Here is a 26,944-nt window from a genome sequence, read left to right as displayed (position 1 = left end):
ATTGTGTTTTTCAAGTCGAGTTAAAACCATTTTCACCCAAAAAATAAAGAATATATTAATTGTCGTTATCAATAGATAAGATTATTAAACCATAAATATACTGGTCTGGCCTGCTTGAGACCAAATCTGAGTAAATGTGGCCCATGGACTAAAATGAGTTTAACACTCCTGAGTACATTGTCATATAATATGCAATTGGCTGGCGACCAGTTTAGGGTCACCCTGCCACTTATACAGCACACTAGCGACCCGAGTCCGACGGAAGATTGTACAGCGACTGCATCGATTTGTCTTTTGTGTTCATCTCTCAAGGTTTATGGACAGCCTGGATTTACTCGTACGGATCCTTACATTGGGAGAGTATATTTTAGATCATTTATTAAATAATTGAGGTCACGAGTGTACAATTATTATATTTTCATAGCCGTCGAAATCTAAAAACCTATAGAGGGCGATTCATAAAAGCAGTAACAATTTTCTTACAATGTGACTGCTTCATTGCATTTGCTGTTGGGTTGAATGAAATGACATACAATGTTACTCATTTCATGAACTGCTGAAGAAACGTGTAGCGTTTGTCTAGCCAACTACACACACACAGCCAATCTAAGCTAATGATTGTGCATTTTTCTACTGAAATTTGAGGGCCCTATGCCTGATTAAATCAACCATAACAATAATGTGTGTCCAGTTAGTTAAACTATTTGTTATTGAATATAACCTTTATTGTAACAAGTATTTGTAGTTTTGCTTTAAATTTGACAACCTTGGCATTTAAAAAAAAATCAATCTTTATTTGTATTTGTGCAGGCAGGCATTGGACAGCACAAAACGGACATTCGCCTCGATAAAGAGTTTCTCCCTCTTTCTAGCCATCTCAGTTGTCGGTGAGGCCGGCGGGGCGGATCCCACAAGGAGTCGAAAAAGAAATAAAAGCAACAAGAGCAACTGTTACAACTTGACCGTATTGTACATTTCGCCATAAAGCTCCCTGGTGGACAAATATATAATAAATAAACAAGGTGGGTAAAATGCCGGAGTGTGTCCCCGCTGGGGCAGGGAGGCTTCCGACCGGCTGCTAAGCTAACAAGAACACACACCGCGAGGCGAGCTATGCTAACGGCAGTGCGGACATTTTAACAAACCTTACAGATCACCGGGCAACTCGCTATATTGAATCCGATCCGATTGAACCCATTTTATCGTTTCTCATCTTAAGAGCGAGAATAAACTTGATCTACAAGAGTTAACGCTTCTTCCTTGATATTTGACGCATTTTCGCCATAAAAGGTTAACGGGCTTAAGTTAATAGGCAGCTTGGTTTTATTGATCTCTTTGAAAACAGCCCTTGTTGTGTATTGTATAAGCTATATGGCACTAAGGCAACAAGAGAGAACACAAGTTTCGTGATATCCATTCTAGTTGTGTATTGTATAAGCTATATGGCACTAAGGCAACAAGAGAGAACACAAGTTTCGTGATATCCATTGTACTACATGAATACGAAAAGTTTTTGTCTTATTCCTCGTTATCATTTTATATTGTTAGTGTTATCAATGTTGATGTGACAATGCCAGATTTTGTTACGTTTAGTTTTCAGATTACTATTTACTTGTCATGTCCGTAATGCATAGTTGGCCCCAACACAGCCTTTGCCATCTTTTAATTTGGACGTTTCCGCCCAGTGTGATTAAAAACTTTTATACTACAGTTGATGACTTCTAAACTTGAATTTTTAGTAGGGGTGTATGATATCCATTTTTTGAAACCGTTATCGATAACTTCCTGCTCCTCATGGCTGATACCGATACGATAAGCGATAATATATGCATATAAAATTCTAAATATATATTCACCCGAGTTTTCGAACACCTTTAGGTCAAAAATAATAGTGGTGGATTCAGCATAGATTTGCCTTAGACCTAACCAGAATTTTCATGATGAAAGGAACATAATGAACAAAACAAAAACAACAGTTTTCACTTCAAAAAAAGTGCCCGTATTTGGTTTTTCAAATATAATTTGAGTCAATCACAATCAGTCAATATCATTGACGATGTGTTCCCCTGAACAATGAGCACTGAACTAAAACAGACATAAACCCGACAGGTATTGTGCTTTGTCAGCAGATAAAACTTTTGGTGCTACAGGAGAGGAGACTTTTGTGGTCTTAGCCCATGAAACAACTTTCCTAACAAGGCAATTATAGGACAGCAAGCCTATCAATAACCAAAAGGCCTCACAACAACTTGAAAACAACGCTGTCAAATGCAAACATTTGCTATTCCCATAGTTAGGTTTATTACCCAGTGATGGAAAAATACGGCGTCTCCAACAGTAACAAAACTTTGCATACTGGCAAAACAGGAGTGGAAACAAACGCACACATCCCAATCCACCGACACCGTGCCAAAAACAGGATACAATATATTATCGGGCCTATTAATAATGTTATTGGATTTATTGGGATGACGTCATAATTCCTATTACTGGACCGATAATTATCGTGCAACTCTAATCTTTAGATGCCCTCCGCGATGAATGCCAATGGGACGGTGCAGTCCGCCAGTCCAGATGTGGGATCCGCTCCAGGCATAGTGGGTGGAAACACTCTCAGCGGGCGGTCTGAAGTCCTGAAGCAGGTGCTCCAAGTCATTGATAAGAAAGCGCGCAACATGGAGAAGAAAAAGGTAAGTGGCATGTGTCCAGGCAGACAGTTACTCCAACACTAGAGGTAGCGTTATTCATGTTATTACTTTTACTATTTACATGCCTTGAGCAACACCTAGCTGTTTTTTTTTTATTCATTCACACCTTGCATCCTCAAATGTCCTTGCTTCTCCTTCTATCTCAAACCTGCTTTTTCTCTGATTTCCTTCTCACCAATTTTCTTTTCTGCCCTTCTCCATTCCCACACCAGCTTATAATAATTCAATATTAAAGGAGATTGTTGAGAATGTGTTACTTTGATAATTAATTGATAATTAGTCTGCTCTCATTTAATAAATCTGACCGTTTCACAGGCTAAAATTTGAAGTTTGTTTGTTCTTTGCATATTGTGATTTCATTCTTGCATATCTCCATTTTGTATCCTTCCTCACTTAGCTTAAAACTTTGTTCATGACTTCTTTTTGCCTTTCTCCACAGTAACTGTGAAATAAAATTTAACTTTCTCTCCCTGCCACAGAGCAAGCTGGATGATTATCAAGTGCGAAAGGATAAAGGCGAGCCTCTTAACCAGGACCAGCTGGTAAGAATATAAGACATATAAGAATATATGGTGTTGGTCTACTGTGTTTTATCAAGGGCAGGGTCAATGCAGCTAGCTATCAGGAGATTTTGGAGCACTTCATGATTCCATCTGCTGAAAAGCTTTATGGAGATGAAGATTTAATTTTACAGCATGACCTGGGACCTGGTCACAGTGCCAAAACCACTGGTAAATGGTTTACTGACCATGGCATTACTGTGCTCAATTAGCCTGCCAACTCTCCTGACCTGAACCCCTTAGAGAATCTGTGGGATATTGTGAAGAGGAAGTTAAGAGACATATGTCCTGTATGTACATCATACTAGTAACAAAGTGACAAGTGGCCACCATTTTGTGGAATGAAAGATTAACTGAGCATTTAAAATGCCTCTGGAGCAGTGTTACTCAGTCATTTTTGAAGCACAGATCACTTTAACGTAGGCATTAGTTCCACAAAGCCTGCCATTCAAACTATGACAGAAAAATACAGCAACTGGTATTTGGGCTAATTTTTTTATGAATGTATCCCGTGACCGAGATAAGTGTCATGACATATTAAGAGGCACGGGCCAATGTTTTTCCATAATAAAGCATCTTTACTACTCGAATTCGAATGCAAATTAAACACATGATGTATTCCTTGCAGTGTTGTTTTTGTCAACGATGACGATTACAAAAATATTTCGTCAATTTTTTTCATGACGATACTGTCACGATGACGCGCTGAAAACGTGTCTTGGGAGACTAATACATAACAACATGGATGCCGTCTGACGAGACGAGAAAGAGATGAAAATTTGCCATAGTTTCCGACATAAGTAAGTCATAAGTTCACAATGTGTGATATTTCATATCGTATGTGTAGTTGGCACGCATCTTAGCAGTGTTTGGTCGTGTCACTCATGTGATGTGCTGCACCTGGCTCTTTGTCAGGTGCTGCTTGGTAAGTTTTGCTTCATTAACTTGGCTAGATGTGCCATGTTGCTGTAGGCCTTAAAGGTCTTTGCCGAGTGAGCATCACACACTAAACTAACTTGTAGCGTTAGCATAGCATTTGCGCTAGCATTAGCATTTAGCGCGGTGACAAGGTGAATGTCTGCTCTAACTCTTGGAAAACATTTTACATACAGTTCGTGGCATCCAGGTGAGTTCAATTAATAGCAAATAATGTGTCTTCCTGCTGAGCGTGTATTATCATCATGAAAATGGTGATGTCCTTGTAGACTACAATTGTGTGCTCGTCTCTCAATGGTCATTTGAAATTGTCGGAAACCTTTTATTCATGGACTAAAACTTTTGAAGTTTATAGGCGAAAACATTGAGAATTGTCGACTAAACCTAGACGAAATTTGAGTTTTCGTGGACTAAAACTAGACGAAGATGAACACATTTTGAAATGACTAAAATATGACTAAGAATAAAGTATTTTTGTCCAAAAGACTGAACAAAAATTAAAATGGCTGCCAAAAACAACACTGATTCCTTGTGTGCGGCCCAGCGGGTAAAGTATGCCTCATGGACCGGGAAGAAGCCGTGGCCCTGTGGTTGGGGACCACTGCTCTTGTAGGAGCCATCTTGTAATCCGATAAAATTCGTGATGTTGAAATTTTGTCACTCTGCTTATAACTGCAAAATTGACTATTTTTTCTATCTTGTCTCTACAGGAGGCCCTATGCAAATACCAGGAGGTCGTTAACAACTTGGAATTTGCCCGAGAGTTGCAGAAGACATTCATTACACTTGGTCAAGATGTATGAATGAGATTTGAGGAGTCTTTTGTCACCCTTATTACACTGTTGCAGACAATGAGATAATCAGAAAGGTTCTTATTAATTGGTCATTACCAGATCCAGAAGGCGGTGAAGAAGTCTGCCCGGCGCGAGCAGCTGCAACGGGAGGAGGCTGAGCAGAGGAGGCTGAAGAATGTTTTGGAGCTGCAGTTCCTCCTGGACCGTCTGGGAGACGAAACTGTGAGACAGGACCTAAAGCAGGGACTTGGGGGGTCAATGCTGCTCACAGATGTGGATCTGACTGCCTTCGATGAGTTCTACAAGTTGGTGGGGCCAGACCGAGACCAAAAAATCAGGTTGATTAATATCTACCGACAAAAAGATTTTTTTTATTTTTTTATTTTTACTGTTTCACCTTTTTTTCTTGGAACCTAATCTCATGTTCTCAGATTGGTTGACCAGTATGAAGAAGCGTCAGTGCACCTTTGGGACCTGCTGGAAGGAAAGGACAAGGCTGTGGTTGGCACGACATGTAAGTCCTCACCAGAAAGAGCCTGCTAGCATTCGTAATAGAGGTGTGCAAAATTTCCAATTCTTAGAATATTCGCGATTCGGCCGTGGGAGATTCGAGAACGATTCACAAACATCCAAATTCCGATTATTGAAATATGCCAAGTAAAGCGGAAGTACAACACACTCAGCGCGCTGCGCGGTCTTCAGGACGCAATGAGGAAGAATGGAGCGAGAGTAGCTAAACATCATGCTTCTCATTACCCGGCCCCTCGGATAATGCCAATGCGCAACACACGGCTCTAGCTCAACTCATGCCACGAGATAAAAAAACACAACAACATACCTGACTGCTGCCGAAAAGCTGCTACAAGTACCTCTACATAATGTTACGGTAGATATCATTTATATAGGACTAGATGCAATATAGTTTCGGTAGCGTTAGCAGCACATCTACAATAAGCTGGATGCGGGCGTTAGTAAACGGCCGCCATCTTAAAGCAGTACACTTCCCTGCAAGGCTGCTGTAGCAAACCTTCCAAGCAAACCTAATTAACTTTTTATCTAAAATACTCCTAAATCAGTAAAATATTGACTTGAATCTATCTTTAAAATAGTTTTAAAACTTTCACATGTGAAAGTAGACAAAAGGGAAATTATGGAATAACGGGAGCAATTTTAACAACTTTAACGGTTGATTCACAACATTAAATTAACTGAATGTAGTTTAAAGCTGCTGTTACAGAATGGGGACTGGAGTTTTTTATTTACTGTTATTTTTGTATATTTGTTTACTGCTGTATGTTAACTTGATACTGAAATAGTAATTTGGTTTAGCCTGAGAGTATTTTTGAACAATTTTGGAACTAATGTACAAAACATTTAATTTAAAAAAAAAAAAAAAAAAAAAAAAGGGAGGGGGGTGCATCAATAATCGTTTTATAATCGAATCGGAGCCTCTGAATCGTAATCGTAATCGAATTGTTAGGTGCCCAAAGATTCCCAGCTCTAATTCGTAGTCATAAAAATTCATCAGCATGATGATTAACACTGAAGTCCAAATTTCCGTGCTTTATTATTACCAACATTCAAAAAAAGAAAAAACAAAATAAAATTTTATTTCATTGAAAAGAAATTATAGCGACAAGCCAATGACTTAATACTTAAAAATTACTAAATTTCAAAAACTCATAATTTTCACCCGACTCCGATACTCTGAAAATGATACGATCGGGCCCAATTTCTGGTCATCGAATCGGAGACATCACTATCTCATAATACTTGTCTTAATTAGGACTGCCACAAAAAAGTTTTGATGGTAGTCGACTAATCACAGTTTACTTTGCTTGAGATACTGACGAACTAGTACAACAATATGCCTGGGATGATTGGTCTCTCCGGCAAACTTTTTGGTGTAAAAAATATTGGTTCCCCAAATGGGTCGTGGACATTGCTTGTTTTGTAGTCTGGAACAATTACCCATTGCATCACAGCTCCCGTGGTGTTATCGGCTTGTTGAACAGAGTTGCAATTTACCACTACAGTTGATTCAGGTCAGCTGCTGCTTGTGATTGGATATTCAAATAGTCTACACATGATAATCTCTTTGCTATTGGAGGAACACTTTGGATTCTTAACCATTCATCAGCTGCTGCTGAACACTGGGTTTGGCTCACCTTCAAACCCATTCGTGCTACTTTTTTCTGTTTAGACAAGGCCCTGAAGGAAAAGTTGGAGCAGCTTTTGCTGAGCGGTTACTTTGACCAGGTGCGAACTCACCAAAATGGAGTTTGTGAGGAGGAGCTCAAGGAAGGAGAAGGGCCGAGTGGTGAGGAAGCAGATGGGGAAGTTGAAGTACTGGCAGCGACCTTGGTTCCAGAAACGGCGGCTGATTCGTCAGAAGCTGAAGAGCAACCTGTTGATGCAGGTCAGTTCTGAAAGCCACACAAGTGCATGTGTTTAGGATTTAATCATGAAGTGACATCTGTGCACAGTTAATATCACTTTTTACAGAAACCGAAATCATTGAAGAATTTGTGGAACCAATGGCTGTGGAAACAAAAGAGGTTTGTAGTTAGTCTGTCCTACCAATAAAGCTTTAGCCCAAATAACTCTACTACTGATTTTTGGCTTTTCTTTTTTTTTTTCATTCTAGTTTGTAAACAGACAGTTCATTCCCAATAGCACATACAGCAGCAGTGAGCAAGAGCAAGGTGATGAGTGGACCACAGAAACAGAGGTACATCGCGCGACCTTTAGTTGACCTTTTGAAGGGTCGGACTCACCATCACATTGCGTCTATTTTGAACCCAGTCGATTCAGCCCAAGCTCTGCTCTTTTTTATTTTATCTGGCTATCGGTCCTCTCTTTTTGTACATCATAGGTGATGACCGTCATGCAGCAGCCACCGGTGCAGTCGGCCCCTCCCGCCATTGTCATGGAGGCCCACCCACTGACCATGGTGGCCCCTCCGCCGCCGCCATCGACCGACCCCATGGTCAGGAAGCAGGTTGTGCAGGACCTAATGGCACAGATGCAGGGAACTTACAATTTCATGCAGGTACGGCTGCACTGACTCACACCAATATACCAATGGAGGTCTATGGGAAATAGATTCATGGATGGTAAATTTGGTCTGGTCGTAGGATTCCATGCTGGAGTTTGACGGACAGGCCATCGACCCTGCTATTGTATCTGCCCAGCCCATGAAGCCTGGTCAGACCATCGACCTGCCACAGTACATGTGTTCTCCAGGTACATATTTTATGTGGATCATTAAAAAACATTAAAGTCATTAAATGGATTTTGTCAAAATTCAGGCCTTAAAAAGCATTAAACTAAAAGTTTGAGGCATTAAAAATTATATAAACATGACAGTTAAAACTTTTTTACATTGTTTATCTAAATCTAATTTTGATGATGCATGTGAGTGTGGGCGCAGAGGTCACATCAGAGAGACGCTGTTTTTTGAGGGCGTGGTGAGGGGGGTGGAAAAAGAAGAAATAGTGTGTTTCGCCATTGACTGCATCTTATAGGTGGCGCACGAAAATGACAAATGCAAGTTTCAACACACTCGTTGTAATCAATTAAATTTATTTTTATAGCCCTCTCTTTTTTTCTGGATGAGTTTGTGTGAGAGTATGGTTGTTTATGCTTTCAGTTTTGCTTCTAAAAGAGTTACGTTGTCTTAAGCCGAGGAATCGCTCTTATGTACCGGTAGTAGGGGTGTAACGGTACACAAAAATCTCGGTTCGGTACGTACCTCGGTTTTGAGGTCACAGTTCGGTACATTTTCGGTACAGTAAGAAAACAAAATGCAAAATATAAATGTGCTAGTTTTTTTATTACACACTTTTGTGCTTTCAACAATAGGAACATTAGCCTATAAAAAGCTAGAATTCTGCTCAAAAATTGAAAATACAATATTCTGAAATGTAGATATTTTGAAAAACTAAAAATAAATAACATTAAGACTTTTTCTTTAAAAAAATATCTGATGTGCAAAATTGAACAGTTGCAACAATGATCAGGTTCAAATTTCTCATATCAACTTTATGACTGTTTCTTCCATGTCTACATTTAACCGTTACCCACGCTGCTCACTGCACTTCTGAGTGGTGCGGCAGCCCTGGCCGTTTAATTGTTCTCTTTTTTGAGACTGTCGGTCAGCTGATCGTTGCGTCCGCTTGCTGGCTGCTTCCCCTCCCAACGTGACATACTCTGATTGAGCTGATGGGCCACCTGAGGAAGGGTGCCAACTTCAGAAACTAGCCGCTGTCTGTCATGTATCCATTGTGCAGCCCTTTGTTTACATTTGCGGCAATAACGACACTTGCTTTACGGCAGCTAAACCGATACAAGGTAGTACTATTAGGCCGTTGTTTGAGCTCGCATCCTCGCGTGTGTGTTGTATTGTGCTTGAGTCTTGTTAACCAAATAAAGGCAGCGTTAACAAAAGTCATCCTGCCGCTAGTCATTCTACAGTCAACACTCAGAGTTTGCATTTGACAGCATACGTGCCGCATACCTCCTCGCCAGCTGTTTGCTCGCCATTCATTCACCTGTGCATTTGATCGCTATTTTGTTACACTCCCGCTTTTTCAGTGAGGTATTTTGTGTTCATTCGTTATTGGAATAAGAGCACCGCAGCAGTAGAGGTAAACTGCCGTTTTCGTTCAACCCGTCTTGTTTAGTGTAGAAGCCAGGGTAGTGGCTATCTTTTTTTTTTCATTTCCTTTTTACGATCAGGGTTTACTTAGCGGGTGGGGTTTAAGTGGTATTTTCATTTTGTTTGTTGTTTTGGCCTGGGCTTACGCTGAAGCCAGCTCCTTCCGCATTTTGTATATTTTGTTCATTGTGAGTTCGACTTATGTGAATAAATTTGTGTCCACTTGCAACTTGTGTGTGTGGCTCGTTTTATGTTACGCACTTAGCGAGCCGTCCGTGGGGCGTAATTAACGGTGGGATTATGGGATGCGTGAGCGGGCATTCCGCGCTTGCGTTAAATGCGTCAAATATTTTAACGTGATTAATTCAAAAAATTAATTACCGCCCGTTAATGCGCTAAATTTGACAGCACTTTACATTACGTCAGAAACTCGTTCGGTACGCCTCCGTTCCGAACCGAGGAGCCCGAACCGAAACGGTTCAATACAAATACATGTACCGTTACACCCTTAACCGGTAGCTACTCTGGTTGCTAATTTTAGGACTGAAGGCAATACCCATCGATGGGCTGCTGGTTTTCCTCTCCTAACCTCTATACATGCATGGCCTTCCTGAGCCTTGTGTTCTCACTGAACATAAGTTGCATCAAGCTGTTGTTACGTTTAAGTTGCATCATAGACTTCATAATATACTGACTTGACACGGGGCGCAGGGTCGATCCGTAGGGGGCCTGTAGGGGGCCTGTTTTCAAAAACTTCAAATATTTTCAAAGCTGCTACCGACCTAAAACCAAAACAGGCACCTACCTTAGCCATATGAGATCCATGAGCAGCGGCATAAAAAAATTCAAAGTTGTTCCCTTATAAAATCCCCATTATTTTTTATATAAGTCTAACAAAACTGAAAATGGCTATAAAATCCTCAGATTTTACACAACACACAAAAATCACCAAATGCAGAGATAATCACATATCTTCAGGATCAATGGAAATATTTAATTAGAGAATAGAATAGCTCTTTATTGTCATCATGCAATTGTACAATAAAAATGTGGAGCATATCTCTTACAGTGCAGGATAAGATAAGTTAAAATCCCAAAGTGACTTGCAAGTATTAATTATGAAATCTAATGAAACATAAATATAAAATGTGTATGAGATAGTCCTATAATTCAGGCAGTGCAAATAATCGCTGCGGCGTTACCAGGATGTGAGCCTAGTCTTTCAACAATCGCATAGCCTTTTTCTATACCTTGCGTTTTCTGGTGTGCTTCCTCGACTTGTACAAGTTCCTGTTCCCCGCAGTCTCCTTTCTACCCTTCTCGACTCTGCTGCTTTTCCTTCTGGCCGGCCACTCCAAGGCCTTGTTCTTCCTCGCTACTGAAGTCTTATCCTTGGAGAAGTTTGCACCAAAATAGTTGAAGAGGGACAGGCAGGAAGTCCAGCAGGGGCTCTTGTGCTTCCTGCACATTAGGGAGTCCCACAGTGACGTTCCGAAGGACGCCATGTGGGCGCTTGAAGACGGGCCGGCCCGTCTCCAGCTCTCCCTTGTCCTCTGGAACATCTCCAAGATGTCCGCCATGTGTGTCTCTGTGTTCCTCCTTGCCCGTGGTCATGGCAAGGACCCTCAGCCTGGCGACCGTCTTGGGGTTGACGACCGCCATGATAAGCCCGATGCTCTTCTTCCCGATCGAAGAGCGTGTCAGCACCTTCTGGATCAACTTGTAGCCGGCCTTGATGGACTTGTAGTTCTCCCTCCTGGCCAGCACCTTCCGGCTCGAGAATTGGGCCATCCTCGTAACCCTGTCTCAATATGCAATAATTCCATTTATCGCATGGTAAATAAAAATGAAGGTGGTAATTATTCCGCTACGATTATGCGGCCGACGTGCTGTTAAAAGTTGGCTTCCTTGTTAGCAACTACGCAAAATGCATCTTCGTTCTGTGTCCGGCAAAAAATACGGCCGCAGCCAATCTGTTCCCATTATATCCTATTGTTCAACGTATACCGGCCACGTCAGTGCTCCGGATTGACTGCGGACCATCTCCGGCGTGCCGGAGCCCGACGGATGGTTTAGGCTATTTTCTATTTTTGCTGGAGACGCATCCGTCAAAATGGGTGGAGCCGCAACAGCCTAGTTGCTTATTCACTATTTAACCAGTGAACATGGACGAAGAACGCTCCATCATGGAGGTAGAAAGTCACAAAGTGATTAATGATGCAGCAGATTATCATTATAAGGAACCATTCAAAAGGAAGCTGTTTGGCGTCCTATTATGTGTGTTTTTCTGGCAATGATATCAAACACACGACGTGCTGACAACCTTGTTTTTTATTAACACACGGCACTAACAACACTTCCTCAACCTGTGGCTCTCAACAGGCTGTGTAGAGATACGGCTTCTCTCACTGCTGCGTCACATGAACAAAACAACATTACCGTTGCGTGCGTACCTCGGAAAACATCCAATCACAATATTACACATGGAATGCCATAGCAGAAGCTATAAGGGGAAAAGTTTTCATTTGCCTAGATGCTTAAGTTAATAAGTGCAATTTTATTTTTTTCTTGAAAAAGACATTTATCCTGTGTTTTTGTGCGGTGTTACCGGTAATATTGTTGTCTCTTACTTAAAAGAGGCATGGTCTACTGTTTTTAGTTGTGATTTCTTAAGTATTTTTGAATTTAGGAGTAAAAATTTTTCGCGTTTAAATGGGTTTATTTGATATATTAATATATACTGTATTGTCACTGTTATTGTAAATTGGTTTAGGAAAAAAATGGGGGGGCACAATAATATCGCATATTGCAATAATTTATGAGATAAATTATCGCACACTAAAATTTGTTAATGCGACAGGCCTACGTCCTCGTCTTCTCAGGCTCCCAATAAACATGTTTGTTGTAGAAAGAATAGAATAGAACACCTTTATTGTCATTACACAAAGTGTAATGAGATTCAAAGCTGCCCAATGGAGTGCACACACACAGACACACAAAGAATGGATTAAAAAGTATGTACACAATAAAAACACAATATAAAAAAAGACTTGTAACAGTGATATTCTTGCAGTATAGGTAAGGTGACCTGTGATAGCAGCATTCAGTAATAAACATTGGTTATTAACAGTGCAAACAGTGCAAAAAAAAAAAGACTTCAGTTAACAGTATGCGTCTATTTGAAGACCGCCGCAGTGATATAGGTAAAGTGACACAATGCTAGTCTGTTAGTGAATGAGGCTAGCGGCCGGCTGACGTAAACAGAGCTTTTCCGGTGAAAATTCTTGTGAATAAATGCTTAAATCCCCGAATTCTTATAGATATGGACGTAAAACAGTATTGATTCTAGGTTAAAAGCAAAAAAAAAAAAAAAAAACGTGGAGTTAGCATTTATTTTGCGTAAATATGGCGAGGTATGATGCCAATGCAGTCCATTGTTTTTTTTTCACAATGTTTACAAATGCATGCACTGTAGGAAAAATATAATAATTACCTTGAGTCATCGAACAAATCCGTCCTGAGACGATCCTTCCTGTTTGTATGCAGTATCGTTTTTATACATTTTCACAAATCCGGCTGAAATCCGGCTTAGGCTCGCTAGATGTGCTGTCTGCGACTACCTCCTACTATATGAGGCGGACTTTGGTCCAGCACCCAACGAGAAGACGTGACGCAGAGAATGACGAAGTGTCAGGTCAATAGATTTTGAAGTCTATAGTTGCATTTTCAAAGATTAAAAATATTAATTGTTTACCACTTACAACTTGTGTGTGTGAAACTATCTGCAGTTGGGCATTGGTAATTAAAAATATTCACTGTTTAACACTTAGTTTGTGTGTGTGAAAGGATCTGCAATTGGGCATGGCCATTAAAATAGTTTAAGTAGCATTAAGAAGCATTAAATTACGATTTGCAGAAACACTGAAGACAGGAGAAAAGAATAGCACACCTTGACAGCGGTCTTATTAATCAAGCCTTCCATGTCTTTTAGTTCATCCCGACTCTCGGCTTTCGCAACCTAACAATGTTCCTGTTCAAGCTGAGCCCGCACATGTAAGTGTGCATGTTTCTTTTATTCCAATCAACTCTGAATAAGAAGACATGTGACTTTGGCTGTGTTGGCAGGTACCCATCGTCTCCCCAGCACCGACACCCATGTATCAAAACTCACACATGCCAGATTCCCGAACAACCGAAGCCGTCGACCCCATCCAGGTTAACTTTGGAAACCTCATAGGGTTTGGGGCTGCCACGACTACCAAATTAACAGATGGCTATTTTGATAGTGGAATAATCATTTAGAGATATTGTTTACCTAAACATCTGTAACTTATTATGTTGTTTATGTGGGGGTGTTATGCAAAGAAAGCTCACAACATATACCGGTAAAGGTTAAATTTATTTTTCCATTTCTTTAGCACGCTGCACAGGCCACATGCACTGACTAAAATGTTGTCTTTTTATCCTTTAATTATAAATCTTTTTGATAAATATGTTTTAAAAACAAGGGGACATGTATTTATTGGAAAAAACTTTTTAATTCCTTTTTTTTATATTCTATATCTTTCAAAAGGAAAAAAAAAAAACTCATTGTGCATTGGCAGCTCTTCGTGGTCAAAATGGATTTGCCATGCATTGCCAACACTAAAACATGTTTACTCTTTTGTGTGCCAGACGTCCATGACGTTAGCAGCAGAGCAGCCCCCCTCCTCGGCGCCTCTCCCACCTGCGTCACAGACCCCCGTCTACCAGCCTGTTCCCAAAGCTCCTCACAGCAGCGGCATCAACGTCAACGCAGCACCATTCCAGTCAATGCAGACGGTAGGCTCATTTTGTCTCCATGCTACATGACTACAGACAAAAACATTTTGTCCAAGTGGGCACTAAGCCTGTCGCCATATGCAATAAGTCAATTAATCCGTGGTAAATAAAAATGAGAGCGGTAATTTTCATGGCTGCGTTTTATCAGTGATGCGCGCGTGCATACACTTGTGCGTGCGTGTAGATGACATGTGAGACTCCTGTTACAGTCACAGATGTTTGTTGGTAATCAACACGCCGTGGAATCACAGTTCAGACATCAAAATAAGGAAACACATGTATATTAAACTCTGTAAACGTTAGCATTACTACATTGAGACTAATGGGGAAAAAAAAGACAACCTACTTTTGCCTACTTTTAAACATTGGCAGTCTTCTCCAAAACGCAAACTAAGCAGTTAAAAGGTGACACTTCAAACATTAAAAATCGCTGGTTAACGGCATTTGGAAACGAAAAAATGAAAGAAAAAAAATCTTGAGTGGCACCATAAGCATTGACGAAAAGTGCTTTATTGCGGCGTGTAAAGCTGTTAGCGGTTTAGCGAACGTACTTCTGGTAAACATTTCAAACTAAAAGCACATCTCGTTCATATAAATAACGATTTCTGGAGTTAATCCCACATACTTCAGAATTAATACTATAATATTTAATTACTATAATCAGGGGTACACATAATTTTTTTGCCCAGGTTCTCAGAGGAGGACCTGGAGATGTGACTTGGTCCTCATTGAGCTTGAGAGCCGACCCGCCTGATGCGATAAATTTATGACAAGCTTTACTTAGAGCCAATTAACTTTAATTAATTATATTAACAATTAATGCTTGATTAACATCAACTGGCACAACAAAATTGCCATTACTTTGAAGTGAAATGTAAAGAAATAAAAAGCACCAATTCAAAATAAAGGGCATTATGCGGCTCCCACATTAACTCCAACCCTTTTTAAAAGTGGGATGTCCTCCTCATAAGACCTTATTCAACGTGCATGTTTAGCTTTGTAAAATGCGAGCAAAAACACGTTTGTCAGTGCATGTCGCTGTTCATTACCTTTATTCCGCCACTTGTCCATAGGGCGAGCGGGGTCCTGTTTGACATCAATAGTTTGCTTAATTGCCACATACTCTGTTTTTTTCGTGCTTTTCAAAGTTTGAATGGCTGAAATTCTTTGACCCTACATAAAATGCGCTGGTCTTATCGGCGACATTGGAATTCTCACAGCACATTTTGTACCGCATTTCCGTGCGAGCATCATTTGCTTCTAGCCATGGTACCTCCTACTTTTCAGCAAAAGTCCTTTTTTTCGGTAGCTCCGGTGACGTCTCTGTCGTCTGTCTGTCTTTTGACGGGGGTGGGGGAACACGGAAGTAATTACTCAGTGTGGCCTGCCTCTTTGACATTTTGAGAAGTTATTTTCTCGTGTCCGCCGCAAATACGGTGGTTAGCCATCGGTACGCAAAAGCGTATGGAAGTCGTTGAGGGCCAGCGCGTTTGTCTACGTCCGGTACGCATGCGCGCATGCGGACCACTTATGTGCACCCCTGACTATAATACTACAGAATTCAGATTCTACACTAAAAATAGCTTTAAAATGACACCCTTTTTGAAAAATACGATTGGGAATGAATATTTTAATTATTTTACTATTATACTAATATATACATGGTACCCGCGAGTTATTAAAAGTATTAAAAAAGCATTGAATTTAGTTTTCCATTATTAAAGGTATTAAAAGTATTAAATTGGCTGTTGTAAGTCTGTAATTTTTTCACCGTGGTCTTAATTTTCAAGAACATCTCAGTGCAGCCTAAATTATATCTGTGACGAAGTTGTTGTTTTTTTAATCCATAACGAAGATGACGCATAGAATTTTTACGATGCACTGCACTACAAATCGAAATACACCTCGTGCATGCGCGCCAAAATTTGGAAGCAAGCAGTGAAGAGTGACTCGGACAACATGGGGAAGTGCAAATTTAATTTCAAATGGCTGCTCCACCCCAAATACTCTTGGGTTAAAGCTGTCCCAAATGAGCGAGACGCCTTCTGTATATTATGCAAAAAAACGTCTCTAGGGACAATGGGGCATGGGGCCTTTGAGTCCCATATGAAGAGCGACAAACAGATCATTAGCATCAACATCACAACAGCGGGCAATCGCACAGTACTGTGTGCTAACGCAACCGGCTAGCAGCACTACCAACCACCACAACCGGCAAAACGGAGAATCCATCCACCTCTGCATCGGGAATGCGTCCGTTTGTCGGTGGAACGAAAACCCTGCAGGCAGAAGTATTGTGGATTCTAAGGACCATAACAGACCACCATTCATATACTTCAAATGAGTCCATCGGCGATCTGTTTCGGATATAACGTCATTTTTGGTCAGCATCGGCTGTCAGAATGTTGGTCAAATTGCATTTTGTTCCAGAGGTGAGCGTTCCTGATGTTGTAACTGTCTTTTGTAACGAATTCTCAGTTGGCAGGAAAAAAAACCACAATTTTTTTAATGTTTAAATAGTCTACATATTTTTATGATCATTATAAATGCATTTACACAATGAAATAATGCTGGAAAAGTTTGTTAAACGTAATGTTGGTCGAATCGTGTGTTTTTTCCCCGAGGGAGCATTCCCGACGTCGTATTTGCAGCCAATTTAAGCTCATCAAGACTTTAAGATAGAGGTAAAATCGGGCGGACTCGCATAGGGGAAGATTAAAATCGGGCGTATGGCACGCTCTGGCTCTGCAATGACCATACAGCGCCTTCTTTTTTTTTTATCCAAATTATTTATTTTATAACTAGTATTCCTTAGTTTAATATGCATACATCGCTAATATATATTTATTTTAAAAAGTTAGCGAGAGAGAACCCTAGCCCGACCCGACGTAATAATTGACATTTTAATTTCGAAATTTGCCCATTTCTCCAATTAAAATGTGTTAGATTCAATAATGTATTTCTGCACGGTTTGCCTTTCGAATGAATGTGAATTTCGCCGTTTCAACTCAAGAGTAAGCCATGTTCACTGGGGTCTTGGCAGGTGCGCTAGCCTGTCACAGAAGATGACTGGTCCGAGTCCTGTCCTCCTCCTCTTTTTGTCCATAATTATTGTGTGCGTGCATGTGTGTTTAAGAAAAATTCTGAAAGACTTTATAATGTTACTTTAAATGTGTTTTAATTGTATCATCAATAAATGTGCTTTCTTTTGTCAAACACACTTAGTAATTGAGGTTAAATTTGATGTTCAGTGCTTTATTTGTTTAATATGATTCAATATTATCTAAATAATGGGTGCGAAAAATGTGTTAATTTTCAGTTGAAATGGCATTAAAAAAGGTCTTAAAAGTCTTAAATTTAGATTTATCAATCCTGGGAGGACCCTGATATAGTACGGTAGTATACTATAATAATAATGCTAGATATTTTTTTTAAGAATAATGCTGGAAAGGCGAAGTCAGCGTTCTGAATCTGTTTACATTCCATTCTTTTGCACTAGTAAATGCTATCAACATTTGAAAGATTAATTATTGTTATTTACATATTAATTTGTACTTTAATAAAGAATTTAAGTTTTCCCCAAAAAATTTGTGAATTAATAAGCATCAACAAAAATGTCATTGCTAAATTAGTAAAAAAAAATATATATATATATATATATTTTTATTTTTTATTTTTTTTTTCCCCTATTAGTCCACTAATCTGAAAAATAGTTGGCTGACTAATCGGGAGAAAATTAGTCGTTAGGGACAGCCCTACTGGAACATTTCCTCCACACCCTTCTCGCCTTTTTAACCCCTGACCCATTTTCATGCCTGAGCTTTAAAATGGCACCCATAATAAAAAATCCGATTGGCAATGAATAATTTGGCTTCAAATTTGCGAACATAGCAGTGTTGTATTTGGCAGCCATTTTAATTTTAGTCGTCCTCCTGACAAAAATACTTACAAGCTTTAGTCTACAGTAGTTTTAGTTGACAAAAACTCAATTTTGGACTGGTATTGGTTGACGGATAGAGTTTTAGAGAGAAAAAAAAAGGTTTCCAACAATTTCGAATAAACATTGACAGTCAAGTAAAGACTTATTTTCACAACACTAGCTTTATTTTGGTGAGATTTACACAATGAATGCAGTAAAAAATAATATTCCTGCTGTGCAGGGAGTTACAAGTCATATGTAGCTTACAATTTATAAGGAACTTAAGGAAACATACACAACATGTTTGGAACTTAAAATAGGCCAAGCTCTGAAAACTGTAAAACAACACAAAACTAATAATCAACTCCTGGCCCACTCAGAACAAGTCTAAATTGAATTGCACTGTCAAAGTTCGCTGAAACTTTTTTCTTTTTCACCACTCTTCAACATAACTGACATAACAACAGAACTCTTACCACAAATCTTTGTCCATTACAGTATTGTCGTGACTGGTTGTATAATTTTACGTGTGGATTTTTCCACATTGTATAGCGCACATCAAACACTAACTCAATTTCGCACATATAGGAAACTCACTGGGAAGCTTTCCTCTCCTTGGCTCAATACGCACTGGACTCTTCTCCAACACCTACTAGCTTAAAAATAAAATGTGAATGACTAACTTTAAATTCTCAGGGAGTATTATTTTTCTTAGACAACTTACTTGGAAGCTTCTGGAAGTTTTTTTAACGTTGTTTCCACTCTCTTTTTAAATTTGTGGGTAGATCGAGAGATGTCGTACATTGCGCTGTGGTGCATCGCCTATAATCGGGGCTCCATTCACACCAAAAATGTGGAAAATACATACAGTGGTACCTTTACATTCGATCGCTTCGACACCCGATCTTTTCGACATCCGACATAAATTTTGACACGCCATTTGTTTCTACATCCGACGACATGCTTGACATACGACTATCTATGACAGCGCCACAGTTTCTTTGTTTTCCCGCAAGATGGACGCACAGCAGATTTTCTTGTGAAAGCAATCAATATGGCTTCCAAAAATGTTAGTGCAGGTGGTGAATAAAAGCAAAAAGGTGATGCTTACCCTTGAAATGAAGATGGAAATGATAGAAAAATATGACCGGCGTGTGCGCATCCGTGAACGGGCTCGACAATACCGCCGTAGAATGTCTACTCTCGACGGTCCTCCGACCTCCGTTCGCCGGTGTTTGTAAGTTAAGGTGACAATTATTATTGTGGTAACATCGACAAAGAAACCGCCAGCTTCGTCAGGTTTCTAATCATTTATTCCATCAACTTGCGCAACACAACACGTCCACTGTCCCCCCGCAGTTGAACAAAGTGAAAGTTGAAATGTCCCATCTCACTCTGTCAAGTCAGCAACGCGATGTGTTCAGGTACCCTACACAAACACATTCACCACATTAGAACCCGATTCGTTACAATATTACAGGAATTATTTTTATTATGACTATTATATTATTATTCCAATTTTTATTCACTATTTATTTTGCTCTGTGTAAGTAATTGCTATTTGCAAAAGTACCAGCAGTATTATAATGTATTCTTATGGGAAAATCCTGCTCGACATACGACCATTTCGACTTACAAACTAGGTCCTGGAACAAATTAACTTTGTATGTAGAGGTAACACTGTATGAAAATGATAACGGACCGTTTGCTGAAGAAAACTATAGGTCAATGATATGTTAGAGACTTGTAACAACTTACCTTCGCATAAATATCATCGTCTCCAACTTTGATGTGCCGCTTGAGATTCATTCTACAGGTATTTTCTCCACAAGTGTGTGGCCATGGCTGCCACACTTGTCTTTCACGGGGACAGTGCATTGCCCGGATTACAGTTGAAATGTGACCATGAATCCTCGCGCTTGCAGCCGCCATTATTGTTGATAGATCACTACTCATCTGGACTGCCTCAGGAGAAGGTTGGGGCGTGCACATGTCATGTGAATGACTGCTCTGAAGCAGGCTGACTGACTACAGCGCCCAAAAAAAAAAAAATCTACGTGCACAACTCTCAAATGGTGCGCATCGTGAAGATATGACGAGTACGATGGCGCATTTTCATGTCGTTGCCTTCTCATCAGACATAAATTGTCAATGTTTTCGTTACGTTAGTCATCCGAGACGCGGTTTCGGCTCGTCATCATGACGTCATCGTCATGAAAAATGTCCGTTAACAAAATGTTTTCCTTGTCATCGTCGTTAACGAAAACAATACTGTAACATGGAAAAGAATTCACTCTTTACAGGACAAGACAGTCGGTTTGAATCAAATGAACATTTTTGTTGGGCTTGAATTGGCAGAGAACAAAAATTGCATTGGGTTTCTCACCCATTTCATATTTTGCACTTAGCTTCCTTTCAAATGACTCGTTATGCATTGAGTTTTTTAAAATTATTTGTATTGTTTGTGTTTTATTTAAGAAACAATATGCATTTGAATCTGTTAAATATTAGGATGTTCTGTCACTACATTAGGGATAAAATTGGTTTAAAAAAAAAAAAAAAAAAGACTATCTCAATCGGCAATCATTTATAAGACAATATATCGCCTGTTAAAATGTGTTATCACGCCAATAAAATGGTGCCATCACATATGAGTGCCCCAACATATACGTTTTATGAGTTAAAAACTGTCACATCATTGGTAGGTGTTTAACCTCAATGCACCAGTCCCGCCCGTGAGTGAGACAGAGGCCTTGGGCCAGCCCGGCCAGTACCAGAACAGCTTCAACCAGGCCTTCAGCAGTCAGCCTCAGCATCCTGTTGAACCAGCAGAGATGCAGCCGGAACAACTGCAAACTGGTGGGTATCTTCCACACCGTTCTCTACATACACACTGCTTTCATATGCAAAAGTTCAAAGGTTTCACATTTTGTTCGCTTCCCACTGTTTGCTTGTCTTAAAACAGTTGGTGCCTTTCATTCCCAAGACCAGTCTGCAGGCCATCAGCAGCCTTCACAGCAAGGCCCAGGATTCAACAGGCAGCCTCAGTCCTTCTACAACAGTAGAGGGATCTCACGTGGTGGACCCCGCAACGCCAGAGGTCTGATCAACGGTTACAGAGGCTCATCCAATGGCTTCAGAGGTTGGCTGACCAAGTTGTTTCCTTCTTGTTGGTTTTAATTTAATTTAATTTAAAAGTCATCACTGTTCGCATGCTGCCAGTACTTAACGGAGCAGAAGGGAATTTTATTTGAAATCTTAGGGAACTACCGTAATTTCCCGAATATAAGGTGCACCCGTGTATAATGCGCACCCCAAATGTACTTGTAAAATCTAAGGAAAATTATTGTACCCGTTTATAATCCGCACCCTAATTTTAGCACCAATAAATAGAAGAATAGAAGAAAACAGCTCGTGTACAGATACAGGAATGTCATTTTACTGGCTGGTGAAACACAGCACAAGCATAGCACATTGGTACTTCAAAACATTACCGTAAACTGACAATATTTACGGTAATAATATGATTTGACAACTTCTCCAACTTACCAGAATCTAGGAGAAAACAAAACAGATGTGACTTTGCTTTTAAAGGCTGCTGTATAACTTGCTCGTTTCATCGTGATGAATAAATGTTTCTTCCATGGATTGATACGGTAAAGTGCGTGTGAGAACGTAAGTCGGAAATGCGTCAGAGCTCATCGCTGTCAACACGACAGTAACAATAGGAACTATTGTTATCTGGGTTTGAGTTTACCGAGGGACAGATATAGTTGACGGACACAGGAAGTCTGTGTGCTTACGTTTTTTATGGTCCGAGATGCGGAGCTGCAATAAACGTTGACTCAAATGAGTTCAAGAAACTAAATTCTGTGCTTTATGAAGAGTGAAAAAAGCAGAATTTAACATAGACGAAATCATTCGGCCGATCAGAGTGAAGTATTACCGAAACAAAATGGTGACGTCACGTACCGTAATGGTCGGCAACGGGTCGCCGCATATGTTTCTTCAACACAACGTGGCTGTGTCAATAACAAAAAAATCGGTTTGTATATACAGTATATGTTATATATATATATTTCTGTCTCCATCCATGTACCCGTTTATAATGCGCACCATGATTTTACAAGTTGATTGGGGGGGGGGGGGGGGGGCGCTTTATATTTGGGAAATTACGGTAACTTGAATAATTACACAATATTTGTTTAGTCATGCACATGTTTTATATATATATATATATATTAGAGCTGAAACGAGTAACTCGAGTTTAAAAACTGATCCGAGTAATTTTATTCACCTCGAGTAATCGTTTATTTTGACAGCTCTAAGCATCACGTTTTGCTCGGACTGCTTTTAATGCGGGACAACGCGCTGTCACTTGCGGAGAGGAAGAAGGGGGGAAAAAAAACTTACTGCAGCCGACAGCCGCCACAAACGACACAGACGTTGCTAAATACTAGCCCGCACGATGCTACGTTGGTAAAAGGTAGCGTCTGATGCGTCTCATAGAGATCACATGTATGTTGAGCTAGATGCGAAATGACTGACTCGGCCGCGTCTGGGCAGCGTTAGTAAACAGCCGCCATCTTAAAGCAGTAGAGCGCTAAGCGCTAATAAATAAGATTAACGTTACTGTCGCTACTAGCTCACGCAACGTTAGTCCTGCGGAGTGCTAGGTTTCAATTAATTATGACCACTGTCGATGCGTGGCTAACGTGTCTTACATACAGGCTTTAACATAACATAGCATTGTGGAGTGATGAGGGTGTAAAATAAAAACTTAATCATGCTAACTATCAATTTTAGCTCAGTAGTCATTGCTAGATAAAACACCAAGTAGCACTGGTCCCTAATGTGCTCCAATACAGCCTGTATCATACATTTATTTTGAACACTGCGAAAACCTCAAAATCCTATCAGGACTTACAGTTTAGACTAACTTAAAACTTAACTAGAACTTAAATCTGGCTTGACACAAAGAGAAATTCAATTGAAACACGTGGGAAAAAATCCTAACTTTTAAGTGATGTGTGTTATCAAGCGTAACGGCATTTTTAGGTAAGATATATATATATATATATATATATATATTTTTTTTTTTTTTTTTTTTTTTTTTTTGATAAGATCTAAAAGTTTTTTGAGTGAAAGCAGTGAATTAGTCTTTTTTTAAAATTCTAGTTACATCTGAGATGCAATTGTTGGCTGTTTTCAACAATATACATCGAAAATAAAGACATTGATTGACTAAAAATGGTTCAAGATTAGATGAAATGTCTTGTTTTCTCATGTATATTTATAATTGCTCTTCACCTAAAAATATATTTGTTGTATCCGATTACTCGATTAATCGATAGAATTTTCAGTCGATTACTCGATTACTAAAATATTCGATAGCTGCAGCCCTAATATATAAATATATATATATGTGTGTGTGTGTGTGTGTGTGTGTGTGTGTGTGTGTGTGTGTGTGTCTGTGTGTGTGTGTATACAATGGGGAGAACAAGTATTTGATACACTGCCAATGGGTTTTCCCATTGGCAGTGTATCAAATACTTGTTCTCCCCACTATATATGGCGGAAAACACAGATGAGGCTGAAAAAGCAGTTTCTGCTCTTGCACCCCTCTTTAAAATAAACTGCTGTATTTTAAGCCAAAAGAACTGTTGTTTGATAGAACAAGATGTCTATATGCTGCTATAGCAGATTCATGGCGCAATAAGCCCCCGAACTATTTTTAATTTGTCCGTTTTACACTGGAAATCCCTGCTTACAGACGTCGCGCAACCGCTTTTGTTTCTATGTAGCCATAAAAAGAAAAGTAATCGTATTTATTATTCGAAATGGCTGTCATTTTTAGCTCAGAATCATTAATTGATGTCTAATATTTAGTTTAAAAAAAAAAGACTTTAAAAAATTATTCACTCGCATATTTTTTTTTAAACAAATTACGTCACAATGAAAAAATTGGTGTCTGTAAAAAAGCCACGGATACAGTATCTACCTCATAACTATCGCTTAATTGTATTTTTTTCGTTACTGTCGCATTTTGCCCAATATTTTAGATGATAAATAATCGATCCAAACAAAGAAAATTTGGAAAAAAAAGTTTAAAAGGGTAAATGTATGAAAATGAAAATCCTGATTACTCTTTGATGTCTGCGATTTCTGCATCGCGACCCTTGTTATATTACCATGTTTCACCCATAAAATCCTCCCAAAATCCAGCTGTGGCCATTTACAGCTGTGTCTTGACACCCGGTGATACATGCTACATGGAGTTTTTTGATCAAAAAGAGGTAAGTACGCGATAATATCTCGTTAAAATCGTGGCGTCTTTAATTCTGCTGTCGTGTGCCCTCACCTCCAGTTAGGGCTTTGCTGTTTAAAAAACTTTTTTTTTTTTTTTAATGCCCTCCTGTTCCAAATTGTTCTTCCACCAGAAAATTGAGCTTTCAAGCTTTCCAATGGTGTATCACACATGCATATAGGACAATTTTGAAACTTGGCCAAATTGGGGGTCTCAGAGCAGAACTTCAAGTCACCTGAGTGTTTTCCGCAATATATACATATATATATAATATAATATATATATATATATATATATATATATATATATATATATATATATATATATATATATATATATATATGTATGTACACACACACACATATACAGTGGGGAGAACAAGTATTTGATACACAGTCAATGGGAAAACCCATTGGCAGTGTATCAAATACTTGTTCTCCCCAGTGTGTGTGTATATATATATACATATATATATATATATATATATATGGTGATTTAAAAAGATGTCCTAAAATCATCACGCGATATGTCAAAAAATGAAAAGCTTCAGGCTTGGACACATATGTTGAACATCAAGTTGGAATTCATATTTTATTAGTACAGTAGTCAAATGTGGCTGTCACCACTGGTAGGGGATGTCCCGAGCTGGGTTTTTGCACTTCTGATCCGATACCGATATTGTTTTGCACTTCCGATCCAATACCGATACTGGCCGATACCGGCCTATCTTGGTCTGTATTAAAGTTTAAAGTTATTTAGCCTCCTTTCTTAGTTGTCAGACTCATGTTGAAAAGGGTTTTAGTACTCTTGATAACAACTAGCCAGCTGAATTAGGTGAGTTTGAATAACACACAATGGTTGGTAACAAGAAACTGACCTGTTTATTCAGTGATAAACACAAAACATTATAAATAACAAACAGAAAGGGCATATTCAGTCAGTAAAACATGCAAATAATATTGTAAACTGTCTTAAAAAAGCAAAACACACAACCTCAGTGGAAAATAAACTATTAACTCAGCATCAGTTCTCTGCTCTTGAACAACTATACCAAGGCTTAAAATCAGTGCAAATAATATTTTAAACCAAAAATGGCTTCTACTCCCCAATCTTCTCCACACTCTGTTGCTCCATCTCCATCTATTCAACACACCCCCTTCAGCTGTTTGCACTGGCTGCAGTCCCAGCATGATGGGGAGATTTTCGTTTGACAAAGACAAGCATTTCAAGATGCTCAGGTGACAGCCTGCTCCTGTGTTCATCCATGATAAGTGATAATGGGCTAAAAAGCCTCTCTTTTTTTTTGCGACGCTGTCATAAATTTCATTTCGAGCATGTCGTTATATGTCTAGAGTCTAGACAATTGACGAGTCAAATTTTACGTTGTATGTCGATGCGATCGTATGTCGAGGTACAACTGTTTGTGTGGATTTTTTTTTTTTTGGGAGAAATGCATATTACAAATTAAAACTACTTTTTTTTTATTCTAGGTGGCTATGATGGTTATCGCCCTCCTTTTTCCAACACTCCTAACTCTGGTTATGGACAGACCCAGTTCAACACAACCCGGGATTACTCAAATGGCAATTACCAGAGGGTATGAAACAATTCGGGTGATTTTTTAATTATTTTTTTTATTTTTATTTTTTTATTAAGGCTTCAAGTCATCATCTAAAATCTTTTCTTGTCGCTGACTGCTCAAGGATGGTTACCAACAGAACTACAAGCGTGGAGCTGGCCAGGGACCCAGAGGCGCTTCGAGAGGCAACGCTCAGGCAATGAGATCGTGAAAAGCGTCTCAGAATGACTGAATATAAGTGCACCACACTGAAAATTCCAAATTCAATAATTCATTTCCCCAAGTTCACTCTTGCTCTCGTTACTATGCTCATTAGTAGTATTGTTCCTGTCTTCTCCAATCAAAGCAATGATTGCTTTGGGATTGGAAATATTGAAATCATTGGTCTGGACACGAGCAAAGCTGTAAATGCAATCAGTGTTTTACAGAGGCCATGTGTTAACAATATTCCTGGAAACTTGAAAGATTTCATAAGTTATTTTTTTGTATTAAAATGCACCTGTCACTGCTGGTCCAATCCATGAGAGTCGATTCCCCTCTCAGTTCTTGTCATTTTGGTTTTGGAGGGGGAAAAAGGGTTTTATTTTCAACAAAGCTCTTTCCTTGTTTGTAAATTGATGTTCCTCAAAGGGTTTCAATAAAGCTGTGTTGCATACCCAA

The 26,944-nt window shown here is 39.4% G+C and overlaps 1 protein-coding gene across 2 annotated transcripts; it reads left to right on the top strand.

Annotated features, from left to right (window-relative positions):
- Nucleotides 1-248: 248 nt before the first annotated feature.
- On the top strand, nucleotides 249-26,944 carry caprin1b (cell cycle associated protein 1b). Of its 2 annotated transcripts, none has more exons than XM_057836405.1 (19): nucleotides 249-337; nucleotides 811-1,022; nucleotides 2,526-2,690; nucleotides 3,188-3,250; nucleotides 4,915-5,001; nucleotides 5,098-5,336; nucleotides 5,430-5,512; nucleotides 7,202-7,417; nucleotides 7,504-7,556; nucleotides 7,646-7,729; nucleotides 7,874-8,050; nucleotides 8,136-8,244; nucleotides 13,650-13,711; nucleotides 13,784-13,873; nucleotides 14,333-14,479; nucleotides 21,104-21,257; nucleotides 21,364-21,498; nucleotides 26,196-26,302; nucleotides 26,409-26,944. In XM_057836405.1, exons 3-19 carry the CDS (start codon nucleotides 2,526-2,528, stop codon nucleotides 26,493-26,495), a joined length of 2,058 nt encoding a protein of 685 aa, XP_057692388.1. In that variant the 5' UTR covers nucleotides 249-337; nucleotides 811-1,022; the 3' UTR covers nucleotides 26,496-26,944. The 2 variants fall into 2 exon arrangements, with proteins under 2 accessions (XP_057692388.1, XP_057692387.1); XM_057836404.1 differs by having other exon boundaries at nucleotides 319-337; nucleotides 21,364-21,540.

This window comes from Corythoichthys intestinalis, chromosome 5, assembly GCF_030265065.1.
Source record: "Corythoichthys intestinalis isolate RoL2023-P3 chromosome 5, ASM3026506v1, whole genome shotgun sequence".
Classification (NCBI taxonomy): domain Eukaryota; kingdom Metazoa; phylum Chordata; class Actinopteri; order Syngnathiformes; family Syngnathidae; genus Corythoichthys; species Corythoichthys intestinalis.
The sequence above is the reverse complement of the archived record's forward strand: the minus strand, read 5'-3'. Positions and strand labels throughout refer to the sequence as shown.

Bases quoted from the DNA above. Each gene is read 5' to 3' on its own strand.
- caprin1b (XM_057836404.1), top strand. From the start codon at position 2,526: ATGCCCTCCGCGATGAATGCCAATGGGACGGTGCAGTCCGCCAGTCCA. The intron at 13,712-13,783 runs GTAAGTGTGCAT...CTGTGTTGGCAG, and splicing joins TTCAAGCTGAGCCCGCACAT to GTACCCATCGTCTCCCCAGC. The intron at 14,480-21,103 runs GTAGGCTCATTT...CATCATTGGTAG, and splicing joins CATTCCAGTCAATGCAGACG to GTGTTTAACCTCAATGCACC.